Here is a 16,816-nt window from a genome sequence, read left to right as displayed (position 1 = left end):
CACTAAAGGTTAGTTTGGGTTTTTTTTTTTTGGTTTTTGGGGGGTGTCCTTAGCAATAGGGGGGGTGTATATAGAACCCCCCCCCCCGTCATAGACCCTTCTCCAAGAAAACGCAATTACCATCCTACCCTTCCGCTCCGACTTCCATTGTCTGTTACCCGTAAATAACTCAAGATATCGAGGCTATTTACGTCATTCGGCCACCAATTAAAAATCCGGAGCCCAGTTCCGGAAGGAAAATGCTGTGTACCCGTAACCAGACCCAGATTTTTGCGAACCGCTAGGGGTAAGACAGATGGCGGTGCCACTGATGAACCCCATACTTTGGGCTCGTTTGGTTCGCGGGAAGCATTTTCCTTCCTAGGAATATGATTCCTGGAAAACAAATTCCTAGGAAGAGGATGCCTAGGAAAGTACTTTTGGCATGTTTGGTTGACCATGGGAAAGTGACAAATTTCCAAGGTGCTTATGTTTGGTTGGCCATCCACTTTCCTAGGAAAGTTATATATAATTCCTATTATGCCCTTAATAAAAATTAGGTTTTTAATGCCTCTTTAATGCTTCTTTAATGCTGAAGGGACTTTTTGGGAAAAAGTAAAAATGGAGTGATTCCCGCCTCATGGGAAAGTAACTTTCCCATGTTTCTCATGGGAAAGACTTTCCCATAAAATGTGGGAATTACATTTCCATGGGGATACAACTTTTCCTTCTCTCTCCTTTGAAAACTCCAACCAAACAAGAGGCATCTCATTACTTTCCCGTTGACCACACTTTCCCCCCTTCTTTTCTTGTGAACCAAACGAGCCCTTTATGTATGGCGTACAACGACCCGGTTTGTTGGGGCCCGCACCGGCTACGCTAAGGGGTCCGCGAAGCGGTGCCGTTCCGAAATTTCTCCGCCTCTCTCTATTCGACCTCTTGGCCGCTCTCCTCTCGACTCCTCTTCGCCCTCGCTGAAACGTATCAGGGTTTCTGGGAGTAGACCCTCATTCGTTCCGCCCCAACGCTCGATTTTCGTTGTTCGGAGGAGGAGGATACGATGGCAGAGGACGCGGTGACGCCCAGCCCATCGCCCGCGGCGGCGGCGGCCGCGGGGACGATCGGGAGCTCGGTGATCCCGATCGTGAACAAGCTCCAAGACATCTTCGCCCAGCTTGGCAGCTCCTCGACCATCGATCTGCCTCAGGTGTCTGTGATCGGGAGCCAAAGCAGCGGGAAGTCGAGCGTGCTCGAGGCGCTCGTCGGCCGGGATTTTCTACCGCGGGGGTCGGATATTTGTACTAGGAGGCCGCTCGTGCTCCAGCTCGTGCACTGCCCCCGGCGTCCGGAGGCGGCGGAGGGGGCAGAAGAGTGGGGGGAGTTCCTCCACTTGCCCGGGAAGAGGTTCTGCGACTTCTCAGAAATACGGCGCGAGATCAAGGTGATAAGGGTTTAACACTGCGTTGTTTAGGGTTCTTGGATCGATGCACTTTTTTCCCTTTTCTTAAGAGTCGTGTGGCATGGCTTCTTGTAAGAATTGTTAAGGGTATATAATAGCTTGTTCTCTGCATTACTGTTTGTTTACTTGTTCTGGTGATTATTGGAGATATTTTAGCGGAGAGGGGATTATAGGATTATATGTTGAGAATGCCATTGGCATGGATCTTCCTTTCTTTCTTTCTTTTTTCGGTTTACCTTTTTAAACAGTTGTAATGGTTAAGAAAAAAGTTGAATTAAACATAGAACTATATTCCTGGGTCTGACAAGAAGCTACATATGATTGCCAATGCTTTCTGTCAGATATTTATGTCAACAAAAGATACGGGTGCTGTTTCTGGTTTTACTGGCAGGTTCCTTTAGCTACACCATGTTTAATTGCTCGATAGAAGCTTTGCTGCATTTAATCCAGATTTTTGCCAAAGCAATTTATCATCTTCAGTGTTTTTAGTATATCGTAAAAAATCTTTCAAGCATCATAAGATAGAAAAAGTTTTTTGCAACATCATGGGATCAAATGCAGATGTAACAATACCTGATATGGATTTTATTTCACTTGAAAAAAATGTTTGTCACACAGTACTTTTGTTAATGCTGTTGAATTAGTAGTTTTGATGGTAAACTTGTGTTTAACTCTGTTAACACCTTGTTTCTTCTCTAGCTATAAGATATTGTCTTCAATCTTGCAAAAAATCACTATCTCAGACCTTTTGACTAATTTTAAGCCTTAGCATCTACCTCAAGCTGTTAATTTCTATGAGTTGTAACCTTATATGTTAATTGGTTTTTCTTTGTTTAAACAGTGCTCCTGTTTTCTTGGTACTTAAAAACTCACTTTCAGATAAATTATTTTGTGGTTGCATTGTTATAGTCATTGTTTTGGGTATTCTGCAATAATTTGTCATGGTGGCTGCGCCTTTATCTTGTGCTAAGCCATGGACATACTCTTTATTACTTGCAGGCTGAAACAGATAGGGAAGCAGGAGGGAACAAGGGAGTTTCTGACAAACAAATTCGCTTGAAGATTTTTTCACCAAATGTTTTGAATATTACTTTGGTCGATTTGCCTGGAATAACTAAAGTGCCGGTTGGTGACCAGCCAAGTGACATTGAGGCAAGAATTAGAACTATGATCCTGTCATACATCAAACACAGGACTTGCATAATATTAGCAGTCTCACCAGCGAATGCAGATTTAGCAAATTCTGATGCACTTCAGATGGCTAGGATTGCTGATCCAGATGGTGAGTTTATCAAAGAAAAAAAAAAACCAAGAAGCTTTTTGGTAATTTAAATATCAATTTTGAGTTTTAACCATTTATTAAACAATACTAGCGGCTGTAGTAAAATAGTGGAATGACCCTTTTTTTCTTCGTGAACAGGTTCTCGGACTATTGGTGTCATCACGAAGGTCTTATTTGTTTATTTTATAATTCTATGTTCTAAAATTGTCATAGTTAATCTGGGACGAGACATAACTTCCCTCTTTATTGTTCAGTTAGATATAATGGATAGAGGTACCGATGCCCGCAACTTTTTATTGGGAAATGTGATCCCCCTCAAACTTGGATATGTTGGTGTTGTGAACCGTAGTCAACAGGTACCTCTTTTAATTCCATGAAGTAGGAACTCTAAAATGACCAACCTTCTGTTGTATTTTCTCAGTAAATTTCTGTACATATTTGTAATTGCATACAAACAGTTATTCATATTAGTTTTCATGTACTATTCCTGGAAGGAATACAAACAAGTGAAACAATGCTACTTAGCTAGCAATAAAATAATTGTTTGAAGATGAGCTGTTGTAACTTGAAACCCAGATGCTTAAAAATTGTTCGACAGCAACTATGAGTTTTGACTATTTACTATGCTCCATCAATGCATCATAAGTGATGTGTTCCAAAATGCATTCATATTCTTCATTTAGCTGCAAAGGACTTCTATGTGCCTAAATATTGGTTCAAACAAACAAAAGCAATTCAAAATCAATCTTAATTATCCATTTAAAATTTTTAAACCTTTTTATCCTAGAAAAATAATTCTATGGGCATCTAAGCTATTCCCTTATATTGAGTTTCATATTGTGTTTTTGAAGATGTTCGCAGAAGTCTGAAAATACATTCATGTGTATGTAAGTACTTATGTTAATTAGAAACCCAAGAAAAGTTATGTTAAATTATTGACACCTGTAATAACTGGAAGTGAGAAGTTGGCTGGCAACCTTTTCTTTTTATTTTTTTCTGAAAAAAGGGGTTCCAATCTAGCCAATTCATAGATATGCACACTTCTGTTCATGATTCTCTAATTTATTTCTTTTTCGATGATGCAGGATATTAACTTTAACCGTAGTATCAAGGATGCATTGGCCTTTGAAGAGAACTTCTTCCGCAATCAGCCTGTATTTTTCTTAGAAACATTCTTTACTTTTCTTAATTATCATTTCTTTTTAAACATATATGAAGTCCTCGTGCTGTTTGTAGGCATATCATGGTCTTTCTCACTGCTGCGGGGTTCCTCAGTTAGCCAAGAAACTGAATCAGGTAAATATCACAAATGATTTTTATCATGCACACCAAATGATCATTATTGCAATAGTTAAGCTCCTCTTTGTTGACCATGACCAGGAGGCTTTTCCCTTCTTTTTAGCATCTGTTTATCTGAAATTTTTGTTATACTTTTTAGCTCCTTAAAAACAGTTTCTGGTCTTGCACCGTTAATTCAGTTTGGTTATTAGCCATTCAAATTAATCCCGATGGAAAATTCCTGAAGGCACTATTATCTGCAGATTTTAGTACAACATATCAGGGCTGTCCTTCCAGGACTGAAATCTCGCATAAATGCTCAATTGGTGGTTGTAGCAAAGGAGCATGCTGCTTATGGTGATGTTGCAGAGTCAAAGGTATATGCTTTATTTTTGTTACTGTGGCGTATAGAAATGATACCCTTTACATATTCAAATGCCCTTAAATCATATAAGGATTGATAACCTTGATGGTCTACACAGTATGATGCTTTTATCTTGTCACATCATAGATCACTTGCAAGTATGTGATAGCAAAGGAGTGTCATCATACATTCTTTTGAAAGGTCTGATCCTCAATGTCCCAAGTTGAAATTAAGCATTTTGGCCAAACTTTCAAAAATAGGAAATGCTTGCATTCATTTCTTTGGAAAGGTACAATAAAGATGCATGCCTCATCAATGTCTCCCATTGTGGATTTTGTCGTATTATACAATTATTTAGTGAGAATCACTAGGGACTGGATGAAGATGGCTGTCATTCAACTTTCTTTGATGTTCACTAGATGCCTTAGAATCACTTTAAATAAATCCTAAAAAATATTTTCACATTCGCTAAAATACCTTAAACAAGTGGCCAGCCTCTCCAGGAGAAGAGAAGAGAGGCGCAAGTGAAAGGTTGTATTGTTACCTCACTCCTCTCTCCTTCTCTCTACATTAAGGTGTTCTCACTAGCAAAAGAAGGCTGATGTGACAATTTAAACAAGTAATCCCACATTGTTGCTCATCTAATCCTCCAATGACTCCTAAGATCACACTTTAAAGAACACACTGTGGACCTGACACAACACTAAGTTAATAACTAAAGACCAGAACACGGGATTGGCTTCTGTGGAACTGATTTTTGTGAAATATCATCCTGAAAATGGTGTCCTATGATGCATGTGAAATGTCACAGCTCTGATGCATCAATGTCTTTAGAATTTTAAAGAATGCATCATTTTTGAGATCATGCAATTTTTCTCACTATAAGGTATCCGTTTTGCTATGGTTGGTCAGCTAAGAAGATTATGCTTTGGAAAGAATAAATTCTTATGTATCAATCCATTTATTTCAACAATGCATAAAAAATGTTGCTTGAATATCAAAACTCATGCCACAATTGCACAATGCTGACATTTTTTTAATATGGAAAGGGTTGATTTACTCATTTGAATATTAACCTTCAACAAGTACAGGAATCTGCTAATGCATCAAGAGAGAGACACTAAAATCTTGCATTGGTAAAGGATTAAACAAGCTAAAATAATGGCCTAAACAATGCAAAGAATATTGGTTTTGACAACAATAATCCACAGATGTCAGATGATTTGAGTTATTGCTAAACATAATGTTTTAGATATATTACAGCATTTGCTTGGCATGCCTTCAGTACATAGCCAGAAATGCTAAATGACACTTGCCAAGAATACTCTCACTTGAGCATCAGCAAGCTTTTGTTTTCAGAAACTAAACTTTCCTACAATTTAAAATACTTTTTTTGTAATGCCTTACAGACTTTATTTTCTCACCAAGTATGAACTTCTAAGGACTTGCTCCTGTAAATTTGCAATCATGTCCTTCAGCTCTCAATGATGCTTGTATGCATTTATAGTAATGCTTTGATAATTGATATATTATTATTAATCATATGATATTCATTTTCTGTTTGATTTTTGCTGCAGGCTGGTCAGGGAATCAAACTCTTGAACATTCTTACAAAATATTGTGAAGGTAATTGGTTTTGCTGATTTTCTTATAAACGTTCTGTCTTCTTTTTACAATCATGAGATCATGCTGTTTTTCACAATTCACTTGATGTATATGTTCTTTAAGTTTTCCAAAAGACCTGATCATGGAACTTGTGTCTAAACCTTCTATTATGTTGCAACCTTGTTGTACAATGAATTCATAAGTGCAAACTTGCACCGAAGAAAAAGACAAAAAAAGCAAACGTGGGGTGGTATACTTGTCAATGCTTGAATTTATTGTACTTCTATTCACACCATATTTGTGTGTTTTGTTATGTATTATTTACATTCTTGGAACTTGTAATTATTTGTTTGTTGCAGCTTTTTCATCAATGGTGGAAGGAAAAAATGAGGAATTGTCCACAGCGGAGCTTTCTGGTGGAGCACGAATACACTATATTTTCCAGTCCATCTTCGTGAAGAGTTTGGAGGTCCACATAATTACTTTTACATGTCAAGTTTGAAATATTATCTGTTAGATATATTTCAAACTTCCACCAATTTTTATTTTTAGAGCTGTTCACTACCTACTTGATTTTGAAAGTGCCTTTCGCTTAGAACAGTTTAACCAATAATATTTATAGGATTTTTATGTAAATGTGCTTTTGTCTTGGTTGCTTCACTTTTGAGCTTTCTTTCTTCCTTTATGTTGAATATCATTGGTGACTCACTGTGTTCTTTTGAAGGAAGTTGATCCTTGTGAAGCCATAACAGATGAAGATATCCGCATGGCTATTCAAAATGCAACTGGTCCTAAAAGTGCTTTGTTTGTACCAGAGGTGATAGCTGTCCACTGATGCCATTCTTCTTTGGATGCGAAGAAAAAAGATTATACATTATGCTTGTATCCTCTTATTTGAATGCTTACAGTGTCCATTTTTCTGGAACAAACATTTAGGTGCCATTTGAGGTTCTCGTACGAAGGCAAATAGGCCGCTTGTTAGATCCAAGCCTTCAGTGTGCAAAATTTATATATGATGAATTAATTAAGGTCTAGACTCATTCCAAATTTAAAATAAATAAAAAAATCTAAAAACTTTAAACTCAGTACTGAATTATTCCTTTGCCTTTTCTTCTTCAACCTCTTTGTAGATGAGCCACCGTTCCTTAGCTAGTGAGCTTCAGCAGTTTCCTGTCCTTCGAAAGTGCATGGATGAGGTAATCGGGAATTTCTTAAGAGAGGGCCTTCAGCCTGCAGAGACGATGATAACCCACATTATTGAAATGGAGGTTTGGACAAGATAGTAGTTTTATTCTGTTACTTTTGTGCATGGTGGATACTTCTTGCGAATCTCATGAAAGAGAACATGCCTGGAAAGCTTGCATTCATCGATACTACCTGTTTTGCATTTTTTTTCTTCCAATTCTCAATTTTTGTATGCTGACTGCTAACATTCGCTCCTTAATTCAGGTTTGTATGTTATGAAGGATTTAACCATGGTACGTAATACCAGTCCGAATTGGGCGGTATGAGGCGTACAATACCATACTGGTATTCTGTACGGGTGGCGTACCAACACTCGGTATACCAAAAAAGTTTCATACCATACCGTACCGACACTGTGCTAGTATGGCACTGGTACGGGATCTGGTACCAAGACGGCGAATCTTGGTTTTAACTGTTGGTATTGATTGATGTATTGGGCAAATGACTGGTACTTGATTGGCCATTTTAACATGCTTCCACACTTATATTTGTTTTCTCATGATGTAAAGCCTACGGGTCCTTGATGCTGACTCTCATTATTGAAGCCAGGAGAACTGTTTATGTGATTGTTCATCAAGCATAGTGTTAATTTCTGCACCTTATAACTGTACACCAAAAAAAAAAAAGTTAAAAAAAACCTAAAAGTTCTTTGTTCACCCTAGTAGGTTGCCTCAAGCATTGAAGATAACCCATCCAGTTACTGAAAATAATACAGGTCATTCGTGTTGCATGCAAACTCAGTACAGATTTAATAGGGCCCATTCTCTTTTATGATCTAAGCATATGGATGAAATGAAATATTGAAATGGGTCCCTTGGACTCGTCAATTTTATGGCATGCTGAGCTGAAGCATGATGTCATAAGGGTAGACACATACTTGGACCTCATTCCAATTTGCTATGAAACTAGTTTGGTTTTAAACACATCCCTCACTGGATTATGTTGTAAAGAGGCTTGTTGAACTGTCTCAACAACTTATATGAATTGTTAAAAACCCTGTATGTAACACTACTAAGGGATGTACCCTCTGATCCCCAAAAGAAAGGACAGTATCTTACCGTAAGGTGCAATATGCACCAGTACTTTACACATGCTCACCTTCAAGCTTAGACAATGAAATAACATGTATTTCCTCTTTTGGCACCAATGAAATGTTTTCCTAGATGTAAAAAATGATGAATTGCCAACCTCTTGAGCTTATCTGGTCAATAGCTTTGAGAAAAATTGGCTGATGTCTTGTGCCATTTGATGCTGTATTCTTACTTTCTAAGCTTTACCTGTAATATATTTGTTCTTTTCTTGGAATTGGGCCATATGCATTTTCATTGATCCAGTGGACGTGCTGATTTGAGTACTTGATTTTGCAGATGGATTATATAAACACTTCACATCCAAATTTTATCGGTGGCAGTAAGGCTGTAGAGATTGCACAGCAGCAAGTTAAATCTTCAAGGTTATCAGCATCAGTGCCGAGATCTAAGGTGCTTTTTTCTCTTTTTCTTAATGTTCCTGAGTATGCCAAATTTTGAATCTTTAATGTTTCCTGGTGTTTGGACTTAGAGCTGAACTAAGAGAAATAATAACTTGTGTTGGATATCACAGCATATTTGCTTTTTCACTATTTTTTGTTTTAATGTTGTTTTATTATATAGTGCTATATTTGTTCTCTTATTCTTAAGTAGCTAACCACATAGTAGACTTAGAGGTATGTTAATTCTATAAATGTCTATTTATTTTTTCCCCTTTTTTGTCCCTTTTTCATAAGACCTTATTGAGAACATATAGTAATACTGTTGGACTGGCTAATTGTTTGAGAATTTATGCATTCCACATTTGCTGCTTTTAGTGGAAGTATATATCTTTTGAGAAAACACAAATTTGCAAACCCAACCATAACAATCTGGGACAGGTTTTGACCTTCTAAGATCAGATGCATATATCCACAGGTCCTTGGTCTGATATGGGTTTCAAAAAATAGACCCATTTAGTTCAAAGTCTTGGCTACCTCGACATTTTGATTTCATGCCTTGTTGTTTCATGCAATTTTCATTCTTCCAAGTCAAAAAGACCAACAGCCCTTTGGAAGAGCAATAATCATGTTTGGCCTATTGGGCATGTGATTCCTCTTTCTAATGCAAGGTTCATCCTGACATTTTATTGCTCTTTGGTATTATTGTCTATTGTAAGTTTCATTTAAATCTTATTATGGTTTTTGGGTGTTGTTTTTGTCAAATAAGCTTTAAAGTACATCCTCAAATTGGAGAATGGACAACATGTTTTTGGATCACAATTTTAAAAACTTTTTCTGGAAAAAGACAAAGCTATTTGCTTTTGGTACAGTCTTCTTTCAACTCATTTTAAGCATGATTGTTGTTGCTAAAATCTATCTTTATGAACTGTATTTCTAGTTCAGATAATTCAGTTGTGATATTCTTGTTAGATGAGAAGCCCACAACATAAACCTCGTGATTCATTGTAATCCAACTGCATCTGAACATCTGTCTTCTTATTGTAAGATGATTGCACGTGTATTTGCAAATAGGCCAATGAGATGGTTAAAGATGTCGTGAGCATTTGGTTGGGAAGGATAATGATCATTCGACAACTATTTTTTGCTATGCGACCTACAAGCAGATGCATGTATATATATTCAAGAGTTAAATGCACAGGTTATAATATCATGCCAAAAATTTATGATGTCCCTGTTGTTTTCTTTAAACTTTGTCCTTTTTTGAGATATCCTTAACAATATTATTTTTGGAAGAAAATATCAGGTACTAGTTTCATATAAATAAAGAAAAATAAAAGGAAGGTTTGTTGTTGGAATTGTCATAGGGTTTCATATAACAGTTGAGTTTGAGCATCTATTCTATGCCTTAAATTTTATTGGTGAATAACAAATCACCTTATATTATTTTCTTAACCATTATTTTGATTTGCTTCAGAACTGGGTTAATCCTTTGCGTGAAAACTACTGTTTCTTTCCCTGGTATGTTTTTGGCTTTATCTTGGAGCAACAATATATGTTCTGTTGCAGGATGGAATAGATTCTGATAAGCTACAAGCATCTGAAAAGAGTCTGAAATCTCGAGCTATCCTTGCCAGATCTGCTGCAAATGGAGCTATTTCTGATGCCCTTCAGGTCAACTTTTGTTTCTATGCTGTTATTGTTAATATTTGATATCGCATGAGATATGCAAATATGTTCTGTCTATGCCCTGTCCAGTGACATGGTTTTCTATCTTCTGCCTTCTGGGTAATGACCAGGGAGTTCGACCTTCTGGGGATTCTGAAAGGCCAGGTTCATCTGGTAAGTAAAATTTAAGTTTAATTTAGAGCAAGGAAAGATGTAAAGTCCAATTCTTTGATGCCTTTGATCATTTTCACTATTGAAAAGAAAAAAAAAATAAGGAGTTGGATATCTTATTTTCTAGGGAAAAGTATTAGAACTTAATGCAGCATCTCAACTCTATCAAATAGGAATTTTTATTTCTTATTATTTGTCGCATGCACTTGATATCTGGTCAATTTTAGTTGCATTAATCCCCTCCTTAGCCGCCGTTGTGCATTCTTGTGTGCATAGATATGAAAATTTGGACTTATATTGCAACTACTTCACCAAACTTCCTCAGTACCATCCGATTTTGTGATTGCAGGAGGTACAACTGGATCAAGCTGGGGCTTTTCATCAATTTTTGGTTCTAGTGAGGATCGTGCATCTGGAAAAGACAGTTCATTGAACAAGTCTTACAATACACCTGCTTACACTGTTGAACATTCCCTCACTATGATCCAGTTAAGGGAGGTAAGTGTTCTTACAACTTGTCTAACAGCTGCTCTACTTCGTTATTTGGTTGCATGCATCCAGTGTGTAATTTATGTTGTTATTGGTCAGCCACCAGTCATCCTAAAGCCCTCAGAGAATCAGACAGATCAGGAGGCTTTGGAGATAGCTATCACAAAATTGTTATTGAAGTCGTATTATGATATTGTAAGAAAAAGTATCGAGGACTCTGTGCCAAAGGCAATTATGCACTTCCTGGTAAATGAGTTATTTAGTATATAAAGAATCTGTTAATCTTTTTGTGTTTATTCTTTTATTCCAGCAGGCCCATGTGTTCTTTAAGTTATCAAAATCACCTTTTCTTCCAGGTTCTGCATAGTTGCCTCTTGATTTCAGATTGTCTAACATTTTAGAAAAGTTTAAACTTCATCTGTAAGGAGAATATATAAATGTTCTAGGCACTTAAATAAACACAGAGATTTAAAGTCGTCATTTTAACGCCATTAAAAATGAAGTGCAGTATGGTTAGGTTAATTTTGACTTGAAGATGTAACTCTAGTCTAGTCAAGTCATGATATTGATTTATATGCATGTGGTATTTTGTTTGGTTGTCATTGCTGCATAACTTTCTGTACTTTTAAGAAAAATATTGTTGTAAGATGTAACCAATGTTCTAAGTTTTGGTCCTGAGCCCAGCCTTACTAGAACAATATGGTAGGTATGGTTCACGCTTGCACTGACACATTGGTATGATATTAGAGTTGGGATAGCAAAACCAGGTGTTGGTATGGAGGTGCACTATGCCGTTGTATGGGTTCCAAGTCCCATGCTGCCTGGTATGGTTCAATAATTAAAGCATTGGATATAGTTGCATTATAGAACTACTAAAATTTCATGATAGCTGCAACTAATGTTGTGGATTATAGATTTAGGTCCCTTTTGGCATTATTTTTGGAGGGGCAAAGAGTGCTTCTTGGAGGGGCAAAAGCTCTTTTAGGTGATTTTGATGTGTTTGGCAAAAATTTTTAAAAAGCTTTCTACTTTCTCTAAAAGCTAATAAAAGTCTATTTGGGAAGGCTCCAATTTAGAACTTTTGGGTAAAAGCTCTACTTTAGATACATCAGGGAGCTGTTTTCATTTTAATAAAAATTCCACAAAGACAACAAACCTAAGATAGTATAATAATGATATAAGCAGTAATATAATATAACATAGTAATAATAATATAATATTACAATACAATATTATGATAATATAATAATGTTAAGTTATTATAATATATTATAATAACTTATCATATATAGTTATATTATGTTTTACAATAATATTATTATAGTACAATAATTTACAAAATATTAGAAGATTAAATTTTTATAACATTTTTATTATATTATAATATAATAGTATTATGAATATTATTGTATTTTATATTGGATATTTACTTACATTATATAGATTAAAATATCAAACTAAATAACTTATAAATTAAGAATCCTTTATAATAATAGTTTTTAATAATACAGATAGATAATTGAAAGCAGTATGCAATGTCTTTTATTGTCATTTCTTAATACTAAAAACACTTTCTTAGTTTAGTTACCAATAGATGTTAAAGTTTCATAGTACTTCAGAATTATAGTTACCAAGCTGTGATAAGTTTTTTATTAAAAGCTCTACCAGTGAGAGGTCTGCTGTCCAAAGCTCTACAAATGAAAAAACCTCTACTGCCTATAGGCGAGTCTTTCATATCCAACAACATAGAAAAACTTAATCATGAATTATCATAATTCCTGTAGCTAAAATATGGTGATAGGTGGAGTTCGTTAACTTAGTAACTGGGAGGAGTTCATAGCTCATTGCTTCCTCATGCATGTGCAATATGAAAGACAATAGTTGCATATTTACATGTATACTGGGTGTTTCCGCATGCACTTTGAGACATTTGCTCCTTGTTTTCCCAGTTTGGCAAAATGATTCTGTTCCTGAATGTGCTTCCCATGAACACCAAATTATGTCAAACACATCCCAAGCCTTGTATGACATGTTATTGTGGCTTGTTTTCATTGAGTACAAACTTACGGTTACTCCTATTATCTTATGCAACAATCATCGTTATGTTATTATGTGTCCATCTTGTTTCGTGTTTCTTTTCCCCCTTTTCCTATGTAAATATATAATCCATACTAGATATTTTCTAATATTAATGACAAACAAATGTTTTAATGAATGATCGATGTAAACTTGTTTCATATTTGGATGGATTTAAATTATTTGAATTTGTCTGCTTGATGTTTCAGTTTGTCAGCTTGATATTTCACTATCGGTTCCTTGCATAATATGTTGGTTGCTTGCAATGAAATATTGCGTTTAGAAAAACAGTGGTGACAGTGGACACCCCATATAATTATAGTTATAGTTAATACTTGTGAGACAACTAATTCCCTTGCCACCTGTCCAGGTTAATCATACAAAGCGGGAGCTGCATAATGTTTTTATTAGAAAACTTTACAGGTATAATGGCTTATCACTCTTGAAACTAGGTTTATAGGCCCGTTTCATTTCATTTATTACAATTCTCAATTATAGCACTAAACTTCAATGTCCCCACAGCTTAAACTGGGAAATTAAGATCCATCAGTATATTATTGTTCTCTGGAAAAAGAAAAAAAGGAAAGAATCTTGTGTGATGGTTGTGTTGTCAATGTAGAGAAAATCTCTTCGAAGACATGTTAAGAGAACCCGATGACATAGCTGCTAAAAGGAAACGGATCCGGGAGACACTCAAAGTTTTGCAGCAAGCTTACAGGGTAGGTGCTATTTATATCTAAAAGCTGGAAGACTAATGTGTTATTAAATATTTGCATCTATGCTTCTGTGTTTATTTCATTCTTTTGGTGACTAGACATTGGACGAGATACCACTTGAAGCTGAAACTGTTGAGAAGGGTTATATTCTAGACACTGATGGAACTGGTCTGCCAAAGATCCATGGGCTTCCTTCATCGTTCTATACTAATAATGACTACAGCGCGTCGTATGCTGCTTCTCCCAAGAATCCCCGATCCAGGAAGATAGCTTATTCAGGAGAGCAACCATCATCATTGTATTCAAATTCTGATGCCAATGGATTGGGATCCTATCCAAGAATTGATGCATGAGTTGTTGGATCTATTGAAATTCTATACTGAAGTTTAGTGGTGCATTAAAGCATGCACTAAGTTGGTTTTGCTTCCTCAAGGTAATATCTAAAGTTTTGTTATTCTTTAGTGCTGGCTCGTTTCCAGTGAGAGCAGTGCACATTAGATATTTGCTTGATGTATAGTAAATATATTCATTTATTTTCATCAAATTTGTTAAAAAGTTCACCAATGAGAAGTAACATGGCTGTTTCCTTTATGATTTGAGAAGAGTTTCTTTTTTTGTTGCGGATTTACTACTGAGTTGTCAGACCCCATATAAGAAAGCAGTGGTGTAAGCTTCTGGCACAACGTTTTTGATGTTATTTATGTACGTCAACGTCATGCTAATTACTGTGGTCTCGTGTCAACATTTGAGGTTGTTTGTATCAGTCCTGAAGCATTAAAATGCTGTATTTCCTCGGGAACTGACTTTCAGTTTGTATAGCTTGTAAGATTGGACATCAAATTTTGTGCGTTTAAGCATTATCATGAAGTGCTTCTTGTATGCTTTATGCGGCATGGAGGAGTCTACTTCCCTCTATCAGGACAAGAGCTACAAATTAGCAGAAATGGGCTTGCCTAGAAGAGCAGGCTGAAGTGGAGCGTAGGCTTGATGTGTTATATTTAGATGTCATAATTTTCCCTCGGGTTTGAAGCAAGACTAGAAATATCAATCCTTCTTATACGGCTAACAGATTCGTGGGCAGTTCCATCCCCAGCTGTCGGGGAAGATGGTATGTTATTATCTCATGTGTCTAACCGCCCGCATGTAATCCTCTGCATTTCGATGCCTTATGACAAGCAACAACGCTTGGGAATTCATGAGCTCTGTATTACATGCTCTACATCAATGCCTGCGACAATGGAAAGGTGCTCCCCCTAGCTAAGATCGACGATGTCAAAAAGTTTCCCAGACTCTCACTCAGATTATTATAACGTCTGATAAGTAAGAATAATGCACCGATTTCAAACATAAAATGAAGTGGGCGTCTGATTTTTTTTGCCTCTTGATGCTGCCAGATATTTCAAGTTGCTTTGTCTCTCTATTCCGGATGCTTAGGCCGCCTGTTTGGAGGGAGCTATTGGCAGTAAAATTTTTAGAAGTAGAGCTTCTGAAAATAGAACTTTCTGAAGTAGAGCTTTTATAAAAAATTGTTTAGTAATTATATTTGTAAAGTGCTGTGCCACTTTAATATGTGTTTGGTAAACAAACTGAAAAAATACTTTTGGTATGACAAAATGATCATAAAGAACATTGTATAGTATTATACAACAGAGTATAATAAAATATAATATATATTAATACATAAATATATGATATAGTATAATATTACTGTAATATAATATAATATTATTATAATATAGTAATATAATATTTTATACTATAGCATAGTAATTCAATATAATATTAAATTATTTAACATAACATATCAATGTATTATAATATAATGTAATATAATATTATATTTATAGTATAATACAATAATAAAAATATAAAATATTATAATTATTAGCATAAATAAATTTTTCATGATATAACAAATTTTTTAGTTAGATGATAAAATTGGCTAAACAATTATTAAAGGGATATTTTGTGTAATTATTATATTTTATTATGGATATTTTGGTAAAAAATATAGCTTTCCAACCGAATCTAAAAGTGTTTTTCCGAAAAGCTCCAAAATGGAGCTTCTTCCAAAACGTTATTTTTAACTTTATGAAAAAGCTAAAACAATTTTTTGAAATTTTTGCCAAACACCTCTATTTCATCTAAAAGTACTTTTGAAGGGCCAGAAAGTACTTTTTGGCTCTCCAATAGCTCTCCCAAATGGGGCCTTAATCTCTTTATCGCTAGGACTCTATTACTACTACGAATAACAAAAAAATGCTTCTCATGATACCCTTAAGGGATGAATAAGAGACCAACATTAGGCCGATAAACAAAAACCCAAGAAGATAAATTGCTAAATCTTGACAAGTAGGCACTAAAATTAACGGTACACAGTAAAAGCAGGTAACATGACGGTCAAGTTACCGCTAGTTCTAAGTAAAAAGCAATGAAGAAATAAACAGTTAACGTTAGGTAGTAGCCAATAACATTGCCATAATAAAGGCTTGTAATCTACTCAATAAGGAAAAAAAAAAAGCCAGATCACATCTCTGACTTGCTCCTTTTCTGGACTCGAATACATACTTAACATGCAATGATAAAAAACCAATATGGGCAAGATAAATAGAAACCTAAAAATGATGCACACCAAGTCTAGGATATTAAGCACCAAAAGTTGCAGAAATAAGTAGTCGAAGCTGGGTTAACATGATGGTGAGGTCAAGGCTACCCCGCATGAATAGCAAGGAAGAATGGTAAAGAGACAACTCAGCAGAGAATAGACGATTACTATTAGATAGTAACTGGTAACATTGTCATACTGAAGACCTGCAGTCTATTGGATAAGCAGAAAAAGCAAGATCTCATCTCGGATTTCCTGCTTTCCAGATTTGGATAAATACTGAGCATGAAGTAATAAAAACCAACACCATCAGGCTAAACATTAACCTGGAAATGACAAACACCAGATCTAAGACAATAAGCACTAAAGTTGTAGAAATAATCAGTAAAAGCCCAGTAACATAACAGTCGA

The 16,816-nt window shown here is 35.7% G+C and overlaps 1 protein-coding gene across 1 annotated transcript; it reads left to right on the top strand.

Moving 5' to 3' along the window:
* The first annotated feature begins 899 nt into the window (after positions 1 to 899).
* On the top strand, positions 900 to 14,415 carry LOC103716152 (dynamin-related protein 3A-like). Its single transcript, XM_008804038.4, has 20 exons — positions 900 to 1,420; positions 2,438 to 2,720; positions 2,859 to 2,887; positions 2,975 to 3,076; positions 3,806 to 3,874; positions 3,957 to 4,016; positions 4,262 to 4,375; positions 5,940 to 5,988; positions 6,327 to 6,436; positions 6,692 to 6,784; positions 6,904 to 6,996; positions 7,098 to 7,235; positions 8,580 to 8,693; positions 10,250 to 10,354; positions 10,480 to 10,522; positions 10,869 to 11,017; positions 11,108 to 11,254; positions 13,455 to 13,507; positions 13,704 to 13,803; positions 13,899 to 14,415. The coding sequence occupies exons 1-20, from the start codon at positions 1,040 to 1,042 to the stop codon at positions 14,151 to 14,153; spliced, it is 2,487 nt and encodes an 828-aa protein (XP_008802260.1). The 5' UTR covers positions 900 to 1,039; the 3' UTR covers positions 14,154 to 14,415.
* The last annotated feature ends 2,401 nt before the right edge of the window (positions 14,416 to 16,816 follow it).

The sequence above is a fragment of the Phoenix dactylifera genome, unplaced genomic scaffold (genome assembly GCF_009389715.1).
Source record: "Phoenix dactylifera cultivar Barhee BC4 unplaced genomic scaffold, palm_55x_up_171113_PBpolish2nd_filt_p 000345F, whole genome shotgun sequence".
Lineage (NCBI taxonomy): Eukaryota > Viridiplantae > Streptophyta > Magnoliopsida > Arecales > Arecaceae > Phoenix > Phoenix dactylifera.
This window is presented reverse-complemented; position numbering and strand designations above follow the sequence as displayed.

Coding starts and splice junctions, on each gene's coding strand:
- LOC103716152 (XM_008804038.4), top strand. CDS start 1,040: ATGGCAGAGGACGCGGTGACGCCCAGCCCATCGCCCGCGGCGGCGGCG. Junction 7,236..8,579: donor CCCACATTATTGAAATGGAG/GTTTGGACAAGA, acceptor TTGATTTTGCAG/ATGGATTATATAAACACTTC. Junction 13,508..13,703: donor TTTATTAGAAAACTTTACAG/GTATAATGGCTT, acceptor TTGTCAATGTAG/AGAAAATCTCTTCGAAGACA.